Source organism: Haliotis rubra, unplaced genomic scaffold (genome assembly GCF_003918875.1).
Source record: "Haliotis rubra isolate DU_JTF1 unplaced genomic scaffold, ASM391887v1 Scf905, whole genome shotgun sequence".
NCBI lineage: Eukaryota > Metazoa > Mollusca > Gastropoda > Lepetellida > Haliotidae > Haliotis > Haliotis rubra.
This window is the reverse complement of record NW_025767641.1, coordinates 277396-302313: the sequence shown is the minus strand read 5'-3', so window position 1 is coordinate 302313 and position 24918 is coordinate 277396. Positions and strand designations below refer to the sequence as shown.

At 40.4% G+C, this 24918-nt stretch overlaps 1 protein-coding gene across 1 annotated transcript in view; it reads left to right on the top strand.

The window, feature by feature from the left end:
- LOC124264050 overlaps window positions 1-24330 on the top strand; it is a 120945-nt gene extending 96615 nt beyond the window's left edge. The window contains 9 exon segments of the mRNA XM_046698767.1: window positions 7594-7681; window positions 7887-8045; window positions 8731-8886; window positions 11879-12040; window positions 12867-13022; window positions 14749-14918; window positions 19871-20032; window positions 22322-22470; window positions 24321-24330. Of these exon segments, the coding sequence (XP_046554723.1) occupies window positions 7594-7681; window positions 7887-8045; window positions 8731-8886; window positions 11879-12040; window positions 12867-13022; window positions 14749-14918 (891 nt within the window). The 3' untranslated portion in view covers window positions 19871-20032; window positions 22322-22470; window positions 24321-24330.
- The last annotated feature ends 588 nt before the right edge of the window (window positions 24331-24918 follow it).

Here is a 24918-nt window from a genome sequence, read left to right as displayed (position 1 = left end):
TAAACTTAACATTATTCCATGGTTAATATCGCAATGTTTGTGAAATGGTAGTATACGGAAGTTTGTTTCACATTTTTGATAATACCTTCTTTTATGCAGATAAAATTATTAAAAAATGAACGAATAATGCCATGCTTCTCTCAGAGTAAGGGAAGATAATTTATAGAGTGATTCTTATCAAATTAGATATTTCTTTATCGTCCGAACAGAATTCACAAATTACGGATGTTTTGTGTGGGTGTGGGTGCATGCACGCTAGTATAACATCTAAATTGATAGGTATTAATTAAAATCAGGCCGATTGTAACCATAATGACTATATTGGTTGGAACACTCCGAGAACAAAAATAATTTCACTCTTCAAAAGGAACTGGAACAGTAACATTTTTCATGTTTTCATATGAGCTTCAAAACATTGAATGAAATAAATGCTGTATGATGAAATGGATCAGAGAACATTAGAATGGCATACATAACGTGTGAATGACACATGTAATGGTCAAAAATATATAATCACTATGTTAGTTAACTCATGACCAGACACGTCAAACTGGTACCGACAGATTTATATCTAATATGTAAAAATTCAGTATTTCTTACAACCTGAAATAGAAAACACGACTTTGGAATGAGATGTTTTAATCTGAGATGAATCTGTTAGGTAGCAGTTTACTTAAGTAGAACTTAAATCAACTTCAAAAGATTGGCCATTCGCAAAGTGAAGAAGATTTCACTTATACTGCAGTAAACAGTATGGGGATACACAACGAAACATACCACTTATGTGATAACAACTCCATGTTTATTGCATAGAGCGGCATTCCGATGTACAACGTTCAGGATAGACAAGCTGATTGAATGTTGATTGATTCCATCACTTGGACAAAGAGGTGGATTTAGACTTGTTGATCTTACTCTCCTGTTGGCCCCAACGATGTGCTAGTTTGCTGAATTACCTGGTGTTAATTTGCTGCTAGTCACTATGCATATATACTTCTGTTCACCTGGTTGTAGTAACTGTTATCTTGATAACGGCGTGAGAATATGCATGGAAACTGCCCTCTATCGAACTTTGGTCCAAACAGATGAGTTAAGAGAAATGTTGATGTCCCGTCCGTTAGCAAATTAACATTGGATTATAGAGACAATGATAGGCCTACAAATGTTGATAGAAGAGGATATTCCGGATTATGCGAATGAGAGCACACCTAATGAAAAAACGAGCCAAATATATGTATAAAGATAGTGTTTCATTTCAGTCTCAGCATATAAACATTGAAATATAAAACACATAAAAAACATAGAAGGCGTAAGCCACGAGTGGTAACGGGAGACTATATGGACAGATTTTATTTAATCAGGTTACAACATGCTACATCTTACAGGAATTATAAATAGTTATATTACATCATATTATGAAATGTTTCAAAATATTACATAATTATAAATATACATACACATTTATAAGTACATTATAAATATATTAAAGATGTGAAAGAAGAGACGCTGAATCAGCAAACTGTCTAACAGTTAACATTCCATTTTGAAACTTGTGTCTCAGTTCTTGAAGATGTCGTTCCAGGTATCGGTATCGTCGTGGGTAGTCTTTGGCCTTCGGCATATTGCACCAACGAGGTGTGGGAATAAACTTATGTTCAAGTTGAGCATTAGCCATTTCGAAATCGAATGTACACTTTCATGCTTCTTCTCATTACATGTATATATCCCCATGTAATAAGAGGGGAACTGATCCAGAGCGATTAATGTTTCTCGCCAACAGTCTAATTACCAAACCAAACTGCACGCTTGTCGGTATCTGCTCCCTCAACCGTGACGGACACAGGGACTGGGCTTCTGGCCACCTTGACAAAATTTCTTCAACCCAAACAGCGGGACATTAGGAAGGGTGGATGCTCATCAGATGCTGTTACATGTATTTGAGAATACCCCCAGTAGTTCCTGTCTGATTGCAATAAAGTATACAAGCAGTGTATATGCTTTTCGGATTTTTTAATGCATAGATGGCATAGTGACTGATCCAATTTTCCAATTTGATCTTATTTCTGTGTTTTTTTACCTCGATATTTAATCATGCCATGTAAACATATGATGTGTATTACATATTGTATTTATGACAAATGAAAATGTACTCAGGTATATACAATTTTAACTTCAGTACACATCCAATGCTTATATGTATTTCTTATGCAACAATGAAGTTCCGTTCGTATCCTCCAAACAGTGTCGGCCCATAACTTTTTTCAGGCAATTAACATTGCATGCAATTCAGCGATTACTACCCCCTTTGCTGTAACCAGCTGAGTGTTTGGTGGTATAAACATACACATGTTAATTGTCATCATTCACTTGATGGTCAGTTAATGAATTTATAACAGGTATGATGGTAATACCACTCTGGTTACCCGCCGAAGGTTCCCATTTCGCAATTCTTGCAATTGTGTCTGGAGTAAATACATCTACTCAGCATTATGAATTAAGGTCTGATTTGACAAATGTATGACATGTTATGCAATATGCTCATGGAACTGCAGCAAGACGAATTATCAGCTGAGATACAAAACAAACATTGATCAAAGGATTAACCGATAACACGCTGATTGATTAATTACTTTTTTCTTGCACAGCGGATTTGTCAAAAGGTAGTGTTTATGTATGTAGATTTACTAATCTATACTGATTACACCCTGTCCTGTACCCTGTACCTGTGTAAAAACAATATCTTTCCTTCAATGTATTAACCGCCAGTAAGTTCATGGGGGTGTTCCTCTTTTCCCAGTCGGGCAAGTTGTTTATTTAAGGCGTAACAGGATCACCAGACCATGTTAATTAGCAAGACAATGGTACGGGTGGGTGGGGGAGGAGATGACCAAGCCAAGAAAAACACAAGTGGATTAAATGCTCATTATTGGCTAATTAAATTACCTTTTTAAAGAATGGCGGACATCATGCAATTAGTTGACCAATGAGATTATACACCAATGTGAAAACTGAATCGATGTATCCCTTTTTCAGGTATTAGACTGTTAAAAGACACTTGACATGAAACAGGATTCTTTGTCAGCTGCAGATCAATGGCATATTGTTCCTTTATGTGGAGGTAGTGTCCCATTTTTTGTAGGGGTGTCACGATACATCAATCTCACGATACGATACGTATCACGATTTTAAGGTGTAATACATAATTTTCGCACCTTTTCATAGCATTACCTTACCGGCAACGTACGCGCCCGCTGATTGGTCCATCAAAATAGTCTAGCCAATCACAAAAGCTGTTAGTTTCCAACCTATTTTTTTAAGTAAAGCTAGCTACATCTATTTATCGGAGCTGTCTCGTATAATTTTACTATAAAGACTTTGAAGGAGATGGATATAGCATAAAAATTGAATCGATAAAGTTTCAAAATAGGAATCGATACACGCAAGCATGTATCGCGTATCGTATCGTCAGTAAACCCCTATCGCGACACCCCTACATTTTTGACAGCGTCTTGGTCAATGATTCGCGAAGTTTCGCTCTCAAACCTGGGATAACTAGCTGCACCAATTAAGGGTAGTTATGTAAATGCAATCACCTGAGAGAAGTACAGAACAAGTAAAATTCTTCAACACTAATACGAACTAATACGAGACGAACTGCCAACAAGAATGGTACCATTATATGGAGATATCAGTGCCTGACAACAGCCTCAGTCACTACAACAGCAGATGGGACTGTTGTCAGAAGAGAGGACAAACAGCATACACATCCAGACCAAAGCTCTATTGGTTCCTATATCCTTACCAGTAATGTAAAAAAAACGGACACAAGAAGAGCTGACAAGTGTACCAAAGTTCATTGTCAAAATTGGGATAACTGGCTAGATCAAATTTGAGGCTGTCAAAATCGGGAATAAACCTATGTGGATATTGATGGATACATTCCTCGAACAAGGTAATAACCTGACATTGTTGCAGACTTTAGTCGGTTTTATTTCTAATATTTGTATTTTGTTTTTATTCATTTGCGGTAGCATTCAACAGAATCATTTGTTTTCGCCGTAATGAGACAGACAACATACACTAGGTCATACCTAAGGTGTGTGTGAAATATGATTCATGTTGGCATTCTATAAAATGTCTAGATATTACAGTCATGTTATAAATACGCTATAAGTATAATCGTATGCTTTTTATTAAGTTTCAAAATGCATGCATATATGACAATATAATAATTAGGATTATAAGACAAAATATATAGACATATGTCAGGGTAGAGACTGCGATCTGGTAGAATCGGAGATTCTACCAGTAGAGATTGCGATCGGAGTCTACCAGTAGAGACTGCGATCGTAGTCTCTACTGGTAGAATCTTCGATCCTACTAGTAGAGATTGCAATCGTAGTCTCTACTGGTAGAGACTACGATTATATGGAATAACCTATGCGATCGGAGTCTCTACTGGTAGAATCTCCGACGATTTAAAGCCCTCAAATACGTTTCAAACACCCCTAACTCTGAAACCAACCGTCCGATTTCGACCAAGTTGTTTGTACCAGTTGCAGCAACATAGCTTCAAAGACAACGGAGGGACAAATAATATTCTATTTTCCTCACCACATTTGCTAATCTTGATTGGTTTTCTTCTGAGGGCTATAAAAATTGTCAGTGTATATGTGTATGACTAAATGTGAGTTATGTCAGTTAAATCGGGCGTGTCAAAAGGGCACCGAGGACATTTTTTAGCCGTGCCATTTCAATAATGACCGTGCCATGGCACACTAATATATGGGGTATTTCGAACCCTGATAACAGTTGATCTCTTGATGAAAGAAGTTGACTCCCAAAAACATGTCCATGACTCCCTCTCATGATGACTTCTAAATTTTTATGCCTAGGAAAACACTGATTATGCAATTGATCTTGCTTGTAATCAGTTTTGTAATATATGTATATTGTAATATGATCTCTCAAGTCACATTTGTATTTTTAGTCCTTAATATATCTGTAGAAGCGGAAACAGTCTAGTGTTATATCTGAATAAAATGCATAGTACTGTTCAGAAAAAGTGTCTTTGTTGTTTACCCACAGATCACTCGGAGTTTCTACCAGTTGAAGACGATTGCAGCCTCTACTAGTAGGATCGGAGTTTCTACCAGTTGAATTGGAAAATGTACTGGTAGAATCTCCGATTCAACCAGTAGAGACTACGATTGCAATCTCTACTAGTAGGATCGGAGATTCTACCAGTAGAGACTCCGATCGCAGTCTCTACTGGTAGAGACTCCGATCGCAATCTCTACTGGTAGAATTTCCGATTCTACCAGATCGCAGTCTCTACCCTGACACATACATTGACTTCGTTATTTTTCAGTCCTGACATTTTTTACCACTGGCAGATGATCAAACTTCAAACTGTTTTCATTTGTTAGAATAAAAATGATAGAAGTATTATCGAGTAAAAAAAGATTTTATTTTTGTTGATCAATCTACACCTATATGATCAATTGCGCATGCGGGTTGCGCAGCAAAGGTCACGAACCAATCGAAAATACTGGGATATCATCCGGGTACTCAGGGGAGAAAAGCAATAACAACCAGTGAGCGGAAATTGCTTTGGATCAGTGCCCTTTTAAATGTGTTTACCATATGATTGTTTTGATCATGTTTTTACACGGTCGGCTTCAGTGTGCGATGTGTTCACTTCCATCAACCACCAGCTTGTAATAACACGTCACATGAGATTAGCCATGTGCTAAAATAACACCCAAACTTTAAAGCGTACCCCTTGTCAATGTCCTGAGCCTTATAAGAATCGAAAGGTCGGCTTCCTGAGTCGACATCTCAAACTATGGTATGTAAGTGGTAATAATTCCTGAGCATTAGAGAACAGATTGGTTTGTTTGGAATTTAATGCTTTTCATAAACTAGAATCTGATAAACTATTTGTCTCTGGAATCACCTGTGATATGAACTTGTGTAGTGATTTCTCTAGAAATTATTTAACGTTATCTAAAATTAAACATTTAGTCACCTTTTATTGTCTATGACCAAATTAATTAGTAACACTATGAAGTTTTTAAGAAGGAATTCATTAGGGTTCTTTTTGCCCCAGTCCGCCTGTGTGTGGACAATATAACCAATTATCTATTATTAAGTTCATGATATTTCGTGAATACACTAACTGCATAACACCGTCTCTGACCACAAACCCAAACGGGTTGCTCTCTATTCGCCTACAGTCTTAAAACAACATTTCATGGTCTGTTGACTGTTGATTTCGCAATGATAAACCACCCAAACGGTCCATCCCTTGTGTCAGGTGTTAATTAGAGGGTACCATTAAGAATGTATTCTACTACAATAAGCCTATTATTCCCTGGCAAGGGTTCACTTTTATGACATGTAATAAAACCTGGCCAGTCAGTCAGTGGGTCCGGTAAACTTTTATTTAATCAATGATGTAACGTAGGTCTATGTAATTTGTGTTTATGCAAACCTTGACAGGTCAAAAACTATTTGCGCTTTTGTGGATAATAAGTAAACCATACACTTAAAACTGTATTTTGGAAAATGCTAGCCATATCAGGGCAAATATGACAGTTAATGTCAATTTTTGACACCTAGAACAACAAGGATGCAGACGAGGGAAGTTATACCAGGAATAATCTACAACGTCTTATAGTCTCCCTGGTTATAGTTGCTGGCATAGGAGGACGAATACACTCCTAGGAGGACGAATAGACAGTCTGTACACTCACGGGGATCCTTGGGAAAAGGAGAAACTGAAAGAAGTAGTGGTAAAATCCTTCCTAAATTTCCAAAAATTTCCAAGCCTTGGAAATATCATCTTTCCAATTTGGGAATTTTTTGGAAATATGATATTTCCAAATTGGAAATTTTTGGAAATCACCATTTTTTTTCTTGTGTAATAGCTGTTATGTTGACTGTTCTGTAAATCAAAGAATTATTGAAACCATTAGTGTCTTCATCACCGTGGAACTATACATGACACTGCTTTTTCCATACAACGCATTAATCAACACCTCACCGGCTGCATCACTGTGGTGTTACTCAAGGTCTTCATCCTTCTTACATTAACGTTGTGTTATTCAAGTCTCTGGTCAATCACCCATCTCCGACTACATCACTGTTTTGTTACTCAAGGTCTTCACCCTTCTTACATTAACGTTGTGTTATTCAAGGCTCTGCTCAATCATCCACCACCGGCTACATCACTGTGGTGCTACTCAAGGTCTTCACCCTTCTTACATTAACGTTGTGTTATTCAAGGCTCTGCTCAATCATCCACCACCGGCTACATCACTGTGGTGCTACTCAAGGTCTTCACCCTTCTTACATTAACGTTGTGTTATTCAAGGCTCTGGTCAATCATCCACCACCGGCTACATCACTGTGGTGTTAATCAAGGTCTTCACCCTTTTTACATTAACTTTGTTTTATTCAAGGCTCTGGTCAATCATCCACCACCGGCTGCATTACTGTAGTGTTACCTACAGACTTCCTTCATTGACGCAGTGTTATTCGAAGCTATGGTCAAAACACCGTTGGCTACATGTGTGTGGTGTTTTTCAGGACATCGGCCAGAGTATGCTACAGAAGGACCTGGTGGAGGTTGTCCTTAAGGCGTCCTGTGATGAAGCAGTCGGAACCAGCAGCTGTGGTGAGTAGCTGTATTGCATATCGAGAAGTAAAGGAGAACGAACACCGACATGAATCATGAATGCATAAAACACACAGACACAGACAGACACACATACACTTACGCACGCACGCACACACACACACACACACACACACACACACCTGTGTTAAGGTGGCAAATTCAGTTAGTAGGGAATGAACTGAGTACCTGTTGTATCTCTCAGTTGCTTGTGGCCCTGGGTCCTTCAACTCAACACTGGGCCAGTGTGAACTGTGTCCAGTAGGCACCTACTCTGACGCATCTTCACAGACGTCTTGCAAGCCTTGTTCGGGAGGAAAGACCACTCTCAGGCCTGGTGGTAGGATGCTAGCTAGCTGTGTCGGTAGGTATGAAAGAAGGATTACACTGAGATAAGCCCCCATGCATGAACATTTACTAGCCAACTGTATCTTTGTGTATGTAAACAACAACCACAAATGTCCTGTTTATACATGCCCACATTCACTCTCAGAATAAACATCTCTATGAATGGATTTGCATATAGCTCTTGAATCCAATACAAAAGTGTAACGGAAATGTCTTCAGATTTGAGAGACAAACCAAACTTCTCGCAACATTCAGCTACATGCAGTTTCTCCTTATTACTTTTACCATTCACTTTGGTTCACGCCAGGATTAGTCCAATGAAGATCAGAGTTAGAATTGGTCTTCAGCAATCCATGCTTGTCGTACGAGGCGTGCTAACAGGATCGGATGGTCAGGCACTGGTTTGAATGATGCATGTCATCGTTTAGACAGATCTTCCTAATGCCAATCACTGGATCGTCTCAATTATTTACGCCTTCATATTGCTGGAATATTATTAAACCTGGAATGCATCGTTGAACAACAACAAAAGTCAATATTAGATTGTAACTATTTCGGTGTGTGGGGATCGTAGATGTTACAAGGCATATTTTTGTGGATTATTGGTTTCTAAATATGAGGCAGGTTGGGTGCGACACAGAGTCACATTACCTCCTCTTACTTTGTTGGCTCCTACCAATCGAAGCATTCTGTGTGTTCAGACAAATGTCCAGCTGGTCAGTACTTCCAAGGCAGCAGCTGTAGTCCATGTCCACGTGACTACTACCAGGAGAAGGAGGGCCAGGCGTTCTGCTACCCCTGTCCCCTGCTCCAGAGAACCAGAGTGGCGGGAACAGACAGTGCTTCCAAATGTTTTAGTGAGTAGTGTGTGTTATAGAAATTATCCTGTGCTGTGTAGAATATAGTTGTGAGTTGGTGATGAATTCTATAATATGTGTTTATTTGTCCTTCTGTAGAAAACGAAAGAAAACATGTTGCTCAGATTTTACTACATTATACCCCATATGCATATCATTAAAATATGTTTACTTTACAAAATTCACGATTAAGAAACAAACGGATAATTATCCAAAAGTAAAATCTTCATCCTGTTTAGACCTATCATGTAACTCACTTCTAACTGCACAAATGTTGTTATCGTAATAAACCTGTATGCCCAACGCGGATGTTTTATATCTCTCTATATCTCTACCTATATTTAGTTACGTTACGTTGTTGTCATGTTCTGTATCTGTGAATGTAAACAAAGGTTCAGTCCGGGTGTTTCTGGTATCGGTGAAGGAGTGGGTGTAAGTTTACATGTATGGAAGGGAATAGGAATGAGAAGGGACCTGCGATAGTAAAATAGGTGAATTCTCCTTGAAGTGTAGGGCTTTGTGACAGCGTCATCAAGGGGCGTAGAAAGACACATTGGAGTTGTATGATTCCCAGGGAGTTAAGATTGAAAATACGATGCGCCGTTGAGTTTGGCATCCAATGATAGAAGGAAAACAAAGCGCCTGTGAGTAGCTGAGCTGGATATTGTCTCTATACAAATATTAGTATGAAGTTATGAAAGAAGAATAAACGTATCTATGACCATGGTAACAATTTAGGTCCTGCCATGTATATTGAGAATGTGAGGAAACCAAAACCTTTTGGAATGACATTCGAAGTTGGATTGCTCAAAGCATACAAGAACTGTATAACTGACAAAATTCCTTGTTGGGTTTGGTATTTTAGAAAAAAGACCCTTTATTACATCATAGGATCCTCTCTGCTACAAGACACATTTACATTTGCTGAATAATGTGTGTCCAAAATTGAATAGTTTTTAAAAGACACATTAAAAGTATAAAAAATAACTTTTCAAAGAAATAATGATTTTGATAAGTTTTCAGAAAAATGGTCTCCACTTTTTCGTGTTTGTGAACCTTATGACTTCGGTTAAATTTAACCAAACATGTCAATCAAAAGAAATAATGTTTCTGATAAATTTTCAGAAAAATGGTCTGCATTATTCGCAGTTTATTACCTGATGACTTCGGCCAACTTGTGTAATTATTGGAGTAACCAGTTCTATCAACAATGTATACCTGCTCACATATTTCAGTATGCACTGTATATATATACTCTGTATTCTTGATTTGGGTACAATAAAAAGAATATCCTTATCACGGGCTATTAATGTGGTGCACGTTTTTTGTTGAATGGCCGTTAAAACAAAACAAAAACAGTTTAGAAAAAAAATAAATGCTGTTTAATATGTAAAATAGACCTTCGTTTTCCCCTAAATATCCCGGAAATTAGCAGGTTAGTATGTGTATATCTTCAGATTTGTGTACAGGTGCGAGAAAAAAATATTCATTATTGTATTCCAAATGTGCTCTGAAAACAAAATGTTGTCACGAGTGTGACTGCAGGTGGTGGGAAGATGAGGCGATTTCCTTTACATTTCGCTTGCTCACTAACCTTCACTATGGAACATGTTATTGATCACTGGGCATCTAAGGGTAAAGGAGATACTTAACGAGGGACCGGTTTGCTTGTATATAATTCATGTCTGTTTGTCAATGTGAAACATATTTAAGTAACTGAAAGTTTTTACTTGTCAATGATTGTCGAAACATTATAGACAAGGTATGATCTGAACATGATGACATCAGAACATTGCAATAGTCACCAGAAGTGTCTACTAAAGGCAGACATAATTTAATGAGTCCGACTATCTCATGAGCATGTGTTCATGAATCTCTATAATAAGCGATGACACCAGGTGTTCGGGAAACAGACAATGGACAATGTCAGTTATAACAACGATCTGGAAGCTATGCAACATTCTATGTTACAGATGACTGAGTTTGCAGGACGATTTGAGCTGAATAGGTCAATGTATGTTCCATATTACACATGGCTGTCCTTCTGGCACTGAGTTGCAGGACGATGTCATTAACGTCCAAGTATTGGTCAATGTATGTTCCATGTTACAGCTGGCTGTCCTTCTGGCACTGAGTTGCAGGACGATGTCAGTAACGTCCAAGTATTGGTCAATGTATGTTCCATGTTACAGATGTCTGTCCTTCTGGCACTGAGTTGCAGGACGATGTCATTAACGTCCAAGTATTGGTCAATGTATGTTCCATGTTACAGCTGGCTGTCCTTCTGGCACTGAGTTGCAGGACGATGTCATTAACGTCCAAGTATTGGTCAATGTATGTTCCATGTTACAGATGTCTGTCCTTCTGGCACTGAGTTGCAGGACGATGTCATTAACGTCCAAGTATTGGTCAATGTATGTTCCATGTTACAGCTGGCTGTCCTTCTGGCACTGAGTTGCAGGACGATGTCATTAACGTCCAAGTATTGGTCAATGTATGTTCCATGTTACAGCTGGCTGTCCTTCTGGCACTGAGTTGCAGGACGATGTCATTAACGTCCAAGTATTGGTCAATGTATGTTCCATGTTACAGCTGGCTGTCCTTCTGGCACTGAGTTGCAGGACGATGTCATTAACGTCCAAGTATTGGTCAATGTATGTTCCATGTTACAGCTGGCTGTCCTTCTGGCACTGAGTTGCAGGACGATGTCATTAACGTCCAAGTATTGGTCAATGTATGTTCCATGTTACAGCTGGCTGTCCTTCTGGCACTGAGTTGCAGGACGATGTCATTAACGTCCAAGTATTGGTCAATGTATGTTCCATGTTACAGCTGGCTGTCCTTCTGGCACTGAGTTGCAGGACGATGTCAGTAACGTCCAAGTATTGGTCAATGTATGTTCCATATTACAGATGTCTGTCCTACTGGCACTGACTTGCAGGACGATGTCATTAACTTCCAAGTATTGGTCAATGTATGTTCCATGTTACAGATGGCTGTCCTTCTGGCACCGAGTTGCAGGACGATGGGTCATGTAAGGACTGTGCGCAGGGTTACTTCAGGACGCGCAACGTACAAGACAGCTGTGAGAAATGTCCGAGTGGAAAGACTACGGAAGGAACCAAAACGACCTCATCGTCCGGCTGTAACTTACGTCAGTATCTCCTTATTGCCAGATTAGTGTAAATTAATACCGCTGGTGTTGATACTGCTACTAGTCTTTCCACTACTACTGCTGTTGCTTCTACCATGCATCTATTCAGTACACAAGAGCGTTACCAGCATGATTACACTGTGTCAGTAAAGCACTGATGCTGAATGGTGACTAATGACACCCAGAGCTGACAGGCGAAAGGATTCACCGGATTTTGCTGAGCAGTGTAGAAACGTGTTTGTTTTGCTGTTTAACACCGCACTCAGCAATGTCCAGGCTGTTCGAGCGTATTCTGTAAATAATCGAGTCTGGATCTGACAGTTCAGTGACACTTCTCAGGTGTCAAGTTGAACCTTCTTGACTGTGAAATGATTCACTTGCACCTTCTATATATGCTGTTCGTTATCGTATCTTCAGCCATTGTGCTCCACATACAATACCATTCATTCAGCAGAAATTGAATATCGTTGGTATGTCATATAGTCGTTAAATGATGGGCTAAACTAGAATCGGACCAAGAAACGGGTGATACGTAGACTGTCCACATCAATATATGTGTACGAATGTATCAGTTGATGTACTACTGTCAAACCTTACTGAACCTGGCTGTACACGCCCTGATGTTGCCAGCCAACAATACGTTTAAAGCGGTTTCGAAACTGTTCCCCAAACTGTTTCGTAAATATTTCTCTCTATTTCTAAACTGCAAACATAATCTGATACTTTTGTCAACAGTTTTCGTATTTTGAAATGTGATGCCTTTTTGAGTCGAGTAATACATTGGTGGTTGATTCCTGAATATAAGATGGTTGTTCCTGCTTGCCAGCTGAATGTCCGCCCGGTAACTACATCAATGGCAGCATGTGTACGAAATGTCCAGTGGGAAGCTTCCAGCCAAAACCGCTACAGAGGAACTGTACCGCTTGTCAGAGCGGCTACTCAACTCAACACAATGGGTCTATGAATGCTACTGACTGTGAAGGTAACTATAGATAATCTGGAGCATCTAGTGAAAGATGTTAGATTTCAGTACATAATTCGACCACTGTAACCTCCACAGCACACAATCAGCAACCTGACCCATTCATCCACCACAGCTTCTGTAGAACACAATCAGCAATCTGACCCATTCATCCACCACGGCTTCTGTAGAACACAATCAGCAATCTGACTCATTCATCCACCACGGCTTCTGTAGAACACAATCAGCAATCTGACCAACTCATCCACCACGGCTTCCGTAGAACACAATGAGCAACCTGACCCATTCATCCAACACGGCTTCCGTAGAACACAATGAGCAACCTGACCCATTCATCCAACACGGCTTACGTAGAACACAATGAGCAATCTGACCCACTCATCCAACACTGCTTCCGTAGAACTCAATCAGCAACCTGACCCATTCATCCAACACGGCTTCCGTAGAACTCAATCAGCAACCTGACCCATTCATCCAACACGGCTTCCGTAGAACTCAATCAGCAACCTGACCCATTCATCCAACACGGCTTCCGTAGAACTCAATCAGCAACCTGACCCATTCATCCAACACTGCTTCCGTAGAACACAATGAGCATCTGACCCACTCACCAACCACGGCTTCCGTACAACACAATCAGCAGTCTGACCCACTCATCCACCACTGCTTCCGTAGAACACAATCAGCAACCTGACCCACTCATCCACCATCGCTTCCGTAGAACACAATCAGCAACCTGACCCACTCATCCACCACTTCTTCCGTAGAACACAATCTGCAACCTGACCCACTCATTCCCCGCAACTCTTCCAACTCAACCCAGAAGGTACCAGAATCTATACATTCTCGGGAAAGTTTAATCCCAAATATAATGTATTCTACATTTGACAACCTTCTAATTGATATATTTTATTTTGTTTTTTCTTATTTTCATGAAACCAAAGTCCTCCATCATAAACGGTGTTGTATGCAGTGCCACATCCACAATATCGTGTGTTATACAGCACAGTGTTATGCAGCATACAGTGTTGTATATAGCGTCATATCAGACATAGCATATTGTATCTGGGATCACATCCGACATATATTGCGCAACATTCAAAATAAGTTGTATACAGTCTCATATCCGAAATATCGTATCGAATATAGCATATCATACGACCTGTGATGTTGTTTATCCCGCCAGTATTCTGAGCAGCTTCCATCTAATTCCGTATCTTCTATGTGTTTATCCCACCAGCATTCTGTGCAGCTTCCATCTAATTCCGTGTCTTCTATGTGTTTATCCCACCAGCATTCTGTATAGCTTCCATCTAATTCCGTATCTTCTATGTGTTTATCCCACCAGCATTCTGTGCAGCTTCCATCTAATTCCGTGTCTTCTATGTGTTTATCCCACCAGCATTCTATATAGCTTCCATCTAATTCCGTATCTTCTATGAGTTTTTCCCACCAGCATTCTGTACAGCTTCCATCTAATTCCGTATCTTCTACGTGTTTATCCCACCAGCATTCTGTGCTGCTTCCATCTAATTCCGTGTCTTCTATGTGTTTATCTCACCAGTATTCTGAGCAGCTTCCATCTAATTCCGTGTCTTCTATGTGTTTATCCCACCAGCATTCTGTGCAGCTTCCATCTAATTCCGTGTCTTCTATGTGTTTATCCCACCAGTATTCTGTGCAGCTTCCATCTAATTCCGTATCTTCTATGTGTTTATCCCACCAGCATTCTGTGCAGCTGGCCAGCAGGTCAATGGCAGCCAATGTGAGCCGTGTCCAAGAGGAACCTGGAACGATGGGTCATCCCAGATGCGGTTCTCGGCATGTGAAGCGTGTTCTGATGCTAATTTTACAACAGAATCAACTGGGCCACCAGTGCTACACAGTGCACACTGAGTGAGTCAATTTCCATGGAAACTGAGTAGCAGATAACAAGTGTGATATACACTGCCGCCCTCAGTAGGTTTGCTATCAGTGTGATGGCATGTTATAACATACTCAACCTTACCCTGAACGTAGCAGTGTAGAGGTTACAACCTCGATGTTATCGCATGTGTTTCACTATTTTGATTTACTATAATTATGGCTGTATAGTTACAGAAACGAAACATGCAAACCATGAGCATAACATTCCAATGCTAATTTATTCCAGCATTAAAGATACTTCACAATTTAGACTTCTACTTGATCTGAGTGTTTCCCGGAAGTAACCGTCGTTATTCAACCTTTCATTGTAATAATGTCATGTCACCTTTTCCACAAACACTGATATTTGTTTTATATTGATTCGTTTTTAGAGGAAGATCAATAATCCGGAAATCGTCATTAACCACAAAACATGTTCCTAAATAATCAAAATCAATATTTTGTGCTTTGGATATTATTAGTTTCAACATCCCGGACACGCCCATTTCCCCAACATGTCCCTCAATATCAAGTACGCTGACTATAGATGGTTCAACATTAACATTGTGTTATTCTGTAAACAGATTCACAAATACTAATGGGATGAATAGCAGGAAGGTGAAAGTAGAAACACTTAATTCACATTCCCCAAATGCCGTTACATTGCATTAATATTGGTTAAGTTTCAAATATGTTTTACCAAAATGTAATTGTACGCTTTCTATAACTTTACAATAGGAAGTGCCCGACATTTCCGCTCATTAACAGAGAACTGGAAGCTGCTTTTGTATCAAAGATTTTGAAAGAATCAGCATGTGGAAGCAAAGCCGTAGTACCTGTGATATTTATACTTATACGCACATGACCCTTGTTTTGACTGTGGAACTCATGATGAATTAAGGGTAAATACTATACTTAAATATCGACAGAAATTACCAACATCAATTTGATTTCCTTTTTAATAACATTTTTTCATAATGTCGGCCCTCCCTCTACGGAAGACCATAATTTAGGTTTTCTTTCAAATTTACATTCGTTCTTTATTTATGCTCCAAGAATTGTATTTTCGTCTGTGGATACGAAGTAGTAGCTGAGTAATTCATGCGCACAGTCATATCAGCAGAAACCCAAAGAGAACACCAGGGGAATTCTGAGGATATCATAATATCATTTCACCTTCTTGTTCTAATATGAGAGTAACAAGTTAGTTTATAAAGATAATAACATATATTTACGGGTCTGTCTCGCAGAGTGTTGAGGAGTTCCAACATTGTATTGACAATACTAGATTAAACCATTATACGTTCTTACACAGACAGATAATGAAGAATGCATAGAAAATAGGAACCTTTAATATTTTTACCATTGATATCTATATTTGCAAATCTGCGGAAGAAAATGTTAACATATATAACAGTTAAGTCTGTCACATTGCTTCTTGCACAGGCACTTCTGAATCATAGCCATAGCCAGGGGACGATTCTGATAAGTAGGAGGGTGATCAGGCCGGGCGCCGGTGTCCAACTCACAAAAGTATCATTATTACTAGCACACCACTGGGTCAGTTGATAACTAGTTACTGCAGTAAGAACTTCACAGAGAGAGTGAGGGAATTCCAAAAGCCGTTAACTTCACTTAGTAAAGGTGTCGTTGTGTCCTTTGTTCTTGTCAAGAGTTCGGTTGAAGATTAAGTCCAGGTGATTTCCTTTCTTTAAAACCTGAATACCAGCATACACACCTACTTCTGTATAGGAATGGTTTGTTTTGAGGAACGAAGCTGTGTGGTTTATCATCGGACTGATCGAGATTTCATCTCTATGAACACTAGTTGAATCTAAATATAGATGTATACACACACAAAATTCCTTAAAGTGATCCTACCATTGATCTGTTGTTGCAGGGTGGGGTGGTGGTGTTATTGGAGCTATTGTTTTCAACGCAAACTTCTTTGGAATGTTTCAAAATAGCAGTCTAACTAATATTATGCACAAAACAGACCTACCAATAGTAAAATTGTTTGGGATGTATATAAAATGAATAGCATGTGACTTATCTTATATTTTTCACAGAAATTATTTAAAATGTGTAATAATTTGTTCATATCCTCCAATTGTGAAAAGTAAAATAAGATCAGCATACGCTAAGGTGGACATAGTTTTACCACGAATGTCTATTTCAACTTCACCGCATTAAAACTAATAATAATGTTTTTAACGATGTCGGGGACAATATCACCCTTGCGCTAAGTCCCGGTCAACCGCAATCTAAGATATTGGACATACCGTTTACTAGTATACTGCACTGAGCTTTGCGATATAGTGACGGAAGCACAGCAACACTTTTTCTATTTACACTTCTATCATCACATTTACCCCACAATAAACTTCGACCTGGTTATAATACCACCGTTTGTCCAGGGGAAACTATGGCATTATATCAAGCATTATAACCAAGTAGAACCTCAACAGGACGGTTGATGGTACGCCACTGTCTATGCAATCAACAAGGCCTTTGAGCTCATGCCTCCTGATATTCCTTAAATGACGAGATATCCCTAGCGTGTTGGGACTGTAGGTGTGTTGTTGTTGTAGATGGGAGGAAGTGTATTGGCACATATGTTGACTACTTAAAGCAGTAATGAGTTTGTTCAATTGATGTACATGTATAGAAAAGCAGCAAACGCTGGCTGTTTCGGATTATTCTACTTCCGACAACTGTGTATGCAAAGTGAATTTATCATCCAAAACTGTGTTCCACAGGAGATATCGCTTTTATTGTGAGATCAAACGATATCTCCTAGGAGATATCGTTTTTGACAGTAGATTTTGTACAATGCCCACGACAAGTGCGCTATGACGTCATGTACTTGATGACGTCACAATGCTATGACATCGCTGCACTGCAAGTCTAAAGGCAGTACCATGTTCAGAGATGTACATTTTCATTGAAAATTAATGAAGAGTGATTTTGGATGATAAATGGGAATTTCACCCTCGTGTCTTCTGATATCAAATATATCAACACTCGTTGATAAAGTAAAATATCCTCAGCAAGCCTCGGATATGTGTGTAACTTTATCAACTCGTGTTGATATAATTGATATCAGAAAGACTACTTGAGTAATTCTCTATGTGACAAAGTGGATATTTTCCCCTGAACCATTTGTGTCAGTCATTTAATATACCAGTGCCCAAGACTGTAACACTGCTTTAAGTACATAGCATTATGATGAGATAAATTGAATTTGTGAGAGTCAAACACCCCCTAAGACAACGGGTCGGTATGTCTTTTATCTTTCCACTCGTCTGCTGGTGTGTTGCGTCGTCTGCTCTCACACCAGTCATCTTCACCATGTCAACGGTCGTGCTTGCCAGTATCGCGGTGACCTCGATCAGAGGACCAATTTTCCGGTTGTTTCATATCATCACGTGTTTCTGTAACGTTGCAACCACGAAATAAGGCAACAAAGGACCGATACAACACACATACATAAAATAACTTTGAAACAAATTAAACATTTTGACACTTCTCTTCAGAAGACTTTCACCGAGTTGAAACAGCACTTTCAACGGTGGTCGAACTACCGGACCTAGATGAGGAGTTAGGTCAATGTTACGTTTCTGAAGCTCAAAATACAACAGAAGTTTTATATTGTGCGGGAATAGAGAGATTAACTGTGTGAAGCGATTACCAGCTGTTTTAAAAAAAGCGTAAGTACATATGAAAACTCAACAAAACATTCATACCCGCCATGAAAATATGAACAAATATCGTGCTAGAATGTGCTGTCACAAAAAAACTACGGCTAAAATATTATATGACGCTTGCTCATTGTAGATAGTGCGTGAAGCATACGAGCTCCTGTGTCAACCTTCATTGTTGTATTTGCAGTACATTAAGTAAATCAATAAAAACATGAATGACATCAAACAGATTAAACCTGAATGCTGAAAAAACTGAGGCACAGTTGTAGTATGGTTCTGCCGCACAGACAACGTATTCAACAGTTGAATATCACGTTAGTGGCTGTTGGAGATTCAGTCATACCATTCGCCGACAAAGCAGAGAATCTGGGTATGATCCTGGATTCTCCCCTAGATTCTCCTTGTCAATGGAAGCCCAAGTTAATCCAAAAGTGTGCCAGACCTGCTACTTCAACCTACAGTAGAAGTATATATCCGCCATCTTATTACCAAAGACGTAACAAAGACACTAGTCCAACAACTTGCGATGTCCCGCATTGACTACAGCAACAGTCTGTTGTATGGTTTGAGAGTCAGGAACTTCTGAACAGACCCCAGAAGGTACAAAATATGGTATTTCGTGTCGTGTACCAAAAGACCCTATATAACACCGCCGTGAAATATCCCTACACCAACTACCAACAGAAGCCCGATCCACTTCCAAGATCTTATGTTTTGCCTACCACTGTTTGAATGGTACAGCACCGAGCTATCTATCAGAACTGATCTCACCATACCAGCCTTCGCGACGTCTAAGGCCTGAAAATTAACGCCTACTTGCAGTACTAAACTCAAGACTAAAATCCTACGGCAACAGATCGTTTCAAATAGCAGCACCTCAGTTATGGAACTCACTACCCCAGAACATTAAAGAATCCCCACCCTTGAAGGCCATTCCAACACCAACCTAAAACCCTTTCTTCAGAAAGTTCTATCCCCAGGAACTATCTCATCCCGTTAACTTCCTATCTGTGACTATTGTAGGGCCTTGAGCATGTTCCTGGTGGGTGGAACCAAGTGCACTATATATAAAGAACATTATAATAATATTATTATATTTCCTCCGGCATAATTATGCGGTTCGAGGCATCACATATTGGAAAACCTTCATGACATTCATCAGTGACTTTTTTTGTTTATAATTGTCGTCCTTGGATTTTATGTGAATGATGATAACAGTGAACATGCCACTGCCTTCAGGAAACTGTCCGCCTGGATACAAAATCGTTGACAGTGCTTGCGAGCCATGTGGATTTGGAGAGTACCAAATCCACTTCGGGCACGGGCGAGTGTGTGAAAGTTATTGGCACAGATCTGAATGACGTCTGACACCGGCTCTACATCAAGAAGATCTATGCACAAGTAGTGGAACAGTCGATGTAGACAAGCAGGTGGGTTGTACAACATGGAACAGGCTAGGTCAGTGTTCAAACAGGTGAATTCCATTTAGCCAAAACATGGTACAGACTAGGTCAGTGTACAAGTAGGTGACATCCACTGTAAAACATGGTACAGACTCGGTCAGTGTACAAGATTTGATCAGTGGTACGTGTAGATGACGTCCACTGTAAAAAGTGGTACAGACTAGGTCAGTGTACATGTAGGTGACGTCACTGTAAAAAGTGGTACAGACTAGATCAATGCACACGTACGTGACATTAACCGAAGAACCACATCACCATGTACAGGTCACTGTGACCATTTGATTTCTTTAAATACAATGGATGTTAAATGTAGTATAATCACACAGTAGTAGCTGTATCTTAGAAGCTGTTCGGGGCGATGGGGTAGCCTAATGGTTAAAGCGTCCGCTCGTCACGCTGAACACCCGGGTTCGATTCCCACTGCTACAATGAGTGAGCCCATTTCTGTGTGTCCCCGTCGTGATTTTGCTGAAAAATTGCAAAAGAAAAAGCGGCGTTAAGCGGCGTTAGACACCAGCCTATTACAGACTCGGGTCGGGCAGTGTTTCCGCGGTAACCTGGGTGCTAGTTGTTCATGTCGAATCTGCTGTATGTATTGTGGTTATGTGTGGCTCCGTCTGAGTAGGCTTGTGGAATGTTTTGGCGGTGCTAACCACTCTAGTCTATATTGCTATGTGTGTGGCTCCGTCTGAAGTAGGTTTGTGGAATGTTTTGGCGAGGGCTAACCACTCTAGTCTATATTGTTATGTGTGACTCCGTGGAAGTAGGGCTTGTGGAATGTTTTGGCGGTGCTAACGCACTCAGAGTCTATATTGTTATGTGTGACTCCGTCTGGTAGGCTTGTTGAATGTTTTGGCGGTGCTAACCACTCTAGTCTATATTGCTATGTGTGACTCCGTCTGTGTAGGCTTGTGGAATGTTTTGGCGGTGCTAACCACTGTAATCAATATTGTTATGTGTGGCTCCGTCTGGTAGAAGCTTGTTGAATGTTTTGGCGGGTGCCTAACAACTCTAGTCTATATTGTTATGTGTGGCTCCGTCTGAGTAGGCTTGTGGAATGTTTGGCGGTGCTAACCACTCTAGTCTATATTGCTATGTGGTGACTCCGTCTGGCAGTAGGCTTGTGGAATGTTTTGCCCGGAACTAACCACTCGAGTCTATATTGTTATGTGTGACTCCGTCTGAGTAGGCTTGTTGAATGTTTTGGCGGTGCTAACCACTCTAGTCTATATTGTTATGTGTGACTCCGTCTGTGTAGGCTTCAGGGAATGTTTGGCGGTGCTAACCACTGTAATCAATATTGTTATGTGTGGCTCCGTCTGAGTAGGCTTTGTTGAATGTTTTGGCGAGATTGCTAACAACTCTAGTCTATATTGTTATGTGTGACTCCGTCTGAGTAGGTTTGTGGAATGTTTTGGCGGTGCTAACCACTCTAGTCAATATTGTTATGTGTGTATTCCGTCTGGTAGGCTTGTGGGAATGCTTTGCGGGGCCTAACCACTCTAGTCTATATTGTTATGTGTGGTCTCCGTCTGAGTAGAACTTGTGGAATGTTTGGCGGTGCTAACCACTCTAGTCTATATTGTTATGTGTGACTCCGTCTGAGTAGGCTTGTTGGAATGCTTTTGGCGGTGCTAACCACTCTAGTCTATATTGTTATGTGTGGCTCCGTCTGAGTAGGCTTGTGGAATGTTTTGGCGGTGCTAACCACTCTAGTCTATATTGTTATGTGTGACTCCGTCTGAGTAGGCTTGTGGAATGTTTTGGCGGTGCTAACCACTCTAGTCTATATTGTTATGTGTGGCTCCGTCTGAGTAGGCTTGTAGAATGTTTTGGCGGTGCTAACAACTCTAGTCTATATTGTTATGTGTGACTCCGTCTGAGTAGGCTTGTGGAATGTTTTGGCGGTGCTAACCACTCTAGTCTATATTGTTATGTGTGGCTCCGTCTGAGTAGGCTTGTAGAATGTTTTGGCGGTGCTAACAACTCTAGTCTATATTGTTCTGTAACTATTTTTATACTGTTCTCCAGACATGAACGCAAGAAGAAGTGCGACGTTTCTTGTCATGTGTGTACAGATGAAAGCTGTAAGACAATCTTACCCTCATCGCTGTAATGCTTTGTTATAGATGCATGACTGGTGTCAAGGATTAGTTTTCATCTTGCTAATACCACATTTATTATTCATTTCATACGTTAAGTATTAACTTTACTTTGTTTGAAGCAGTTTACTGTGGTCCAGGGAAAGCAAGGGAATCAGAGGCAAATGCGACCTTTGACCCGAGAACAAGTTCAAAAACCAGTCTGGATTCTCTGTCTGCACGCAGATGTGATGGCAAATGTGACGTCAGCAGAAAACAGAACAATATGCAACGCGTCAATGGTGAATATTCAATCAAACAACCAATCCTGATCACGTTGTTGACGGCAAGCAACACCTCGTTAGGGTGATTCTTGTCGCAAACGACGTTCTGTAGCCAGTTATACGTAAAGCACTTTCAAAAGCCTCTTGTCACGAATTTCAACCTTCTTTTGCTTTCAGTGTTCTGTGATCGAGATTGTTTAGTTACATATTGTGACTACGGGGACGTGCTACAATCGCCCCAAGGGCTACTGCAAGGACGCCAGAACAGCTTACGTCCTGCACATCGTGCCCCAGGAACTACACCACGTCTGGCACCTTCACGCAGGAGGCATCAGGCTGTGCTGAAGGTAACGTAGACACCACAGTCTGGGCGGAACGGTGAACGTATGTATGCACCGCCGCAGTCTAAGTGAACGGTGAACGTATGTTCTACCTGCAGTCTAAGAGACGTGGCACACACCACAGTTTAAATGGGCGTGGAGCGTATGTTCCACCACAGTTTAAGTGAACATATGTACACAACGCGGTGTATGATGAACAGATGTACATACCGCAGGCTAAGTGAACATATGTACACTGCAGTTTAAAGTGAACGGTGAACGTATGTTCACACCGCAGTTTAAATTGCAAACAGTGAACGTATGAACTACACCGCAGTTCAGTGAACAGTGAAGGTATCATTTCAGAGCAGCGGTTTAGTGAACAGTGAACGTATGTTCACACCACTATCCTAAGTGAACGGTGAACGTATGTACACATCACAGTCTAAGTGAACATATGTACACCGCCAGTCTAAGTGAACGGTGACGTATGTTCACATCACAGTCAGTGAACAGTGAACGTACGCAGTCTGGAGTGAACAGTGAACGTATGTTCACACCCACCGATCTCAGTGAACGAGGAACGTATGTACACACCGCAGTCTATGGCGATTGAGTGAACGGTATGTTTACTGCGGTTAAGTGAACGGTGAGCATGTACACCGCAGTCTCAGTGAACAGTGAACGTATATACACACCGCAGTCTATTGAACATTGAACGTATGTACCTCCGCAGTCCTAATTGAACAATGTAAACCATGGATGTAAAATACCATTTGCCAAAGACCGATCAATGATGTGAATGTTGAGAGAGACATTTCCAGTTTAATCCGGTCAGTTGGTGTCTCTCAGCAAGGTCAGAATTGACACCGTATTTGACATCTGGTTCTACGGAAATTCTTCATCATAGTTATCTGGTTCTGTGGCCGTGCCTGAGGGTGCTGACGGCTGTTATTTGATTCGAGCTGGGTCACACGTACTTCCAATACTACTTCTAATGTTTGTGTACAATGCAGCGATGCAGTGATTTTTTCCTATGTATTTTACGTGTCGATATCAGCGTGGAACCGTTTACAAATAATAAATATTAATTTTAAGATTTGTATGATAAAATGAACCGGTTTACATATCGATACAAACTACTGCATAAGTATCACCGTGGCTACTCAGCAGAGTGGTGTTATAACGGTCAATGGCAGAATTCATTTAATCGCAGTGAAGATAATGCTAATGAATAAAGACTGAAAATCCACGCCGAAAATAATGGACTTGGACAGTGATTTGAGATAACGTAATGCTTCAGCCCCTTCTACGATAACACCCGAATGTCCACACTTGGTACTGACGGGATAATGCGTTTTTAGGTGACTCGAGATTACATTTGACTGCAAAAGCTTTGACAAATATATATTATGATTAATAGATTAAAGCCACAATGCGACGACAACTACTTATTGTTGAAAACAGTGTAATGAAATCTACTAAATCCTATCAGAAACTATGTGTTTCAATCATTTACCATTAGCTGTCATATAACATAGCACGTTCTGTTTATCCTGTCATTGATGTACTGTGAGCCTGGATTCTTTGCCCATCAGACAGCCACCTGCACACCAAATTGCCCACAGAGATACTACAAGGCCACCGTGGGGACGGAGAACTGCACCAAAGTGTGACGCAGGCGACCGCAAGCAGAAGGTTCAACCTCGACCGCCTGCAACCTGAGTAAGGACGGTCTATTAACATCATACTTTGGCTGGAACTGTTCTTCCCGAAGTGTGTGTGTTCGTGTATGTGCTCGTTTGCGTGTGTTTGAGACACAGAGAGGAGACCACGAGAGACTTATGCAGGTGTTATGGTGACGTGAGTTATGAAAGGTGCAGGTGAGAGTGACTTGTATTATGCAGGTGTCTGAAGTCGTGACTTATTCAGGTGTCTGAAGTGACAAGTGACTTATGCAGGTGTTGAAGATTGAGACGTGACTTATGCAGGTGTTGGAGAGTGACTTGTTCAGATGTCGTAGAGGTGACGCGTGACTATGCAGGTGTAGGTGAAAGTGACGTGAACGTGTAGGTGAAGTGAGCATGAGTTATGAAGGTGCAAGGTAGAGTGACGGCTTATGCGGGTGTCTGAAGAGAG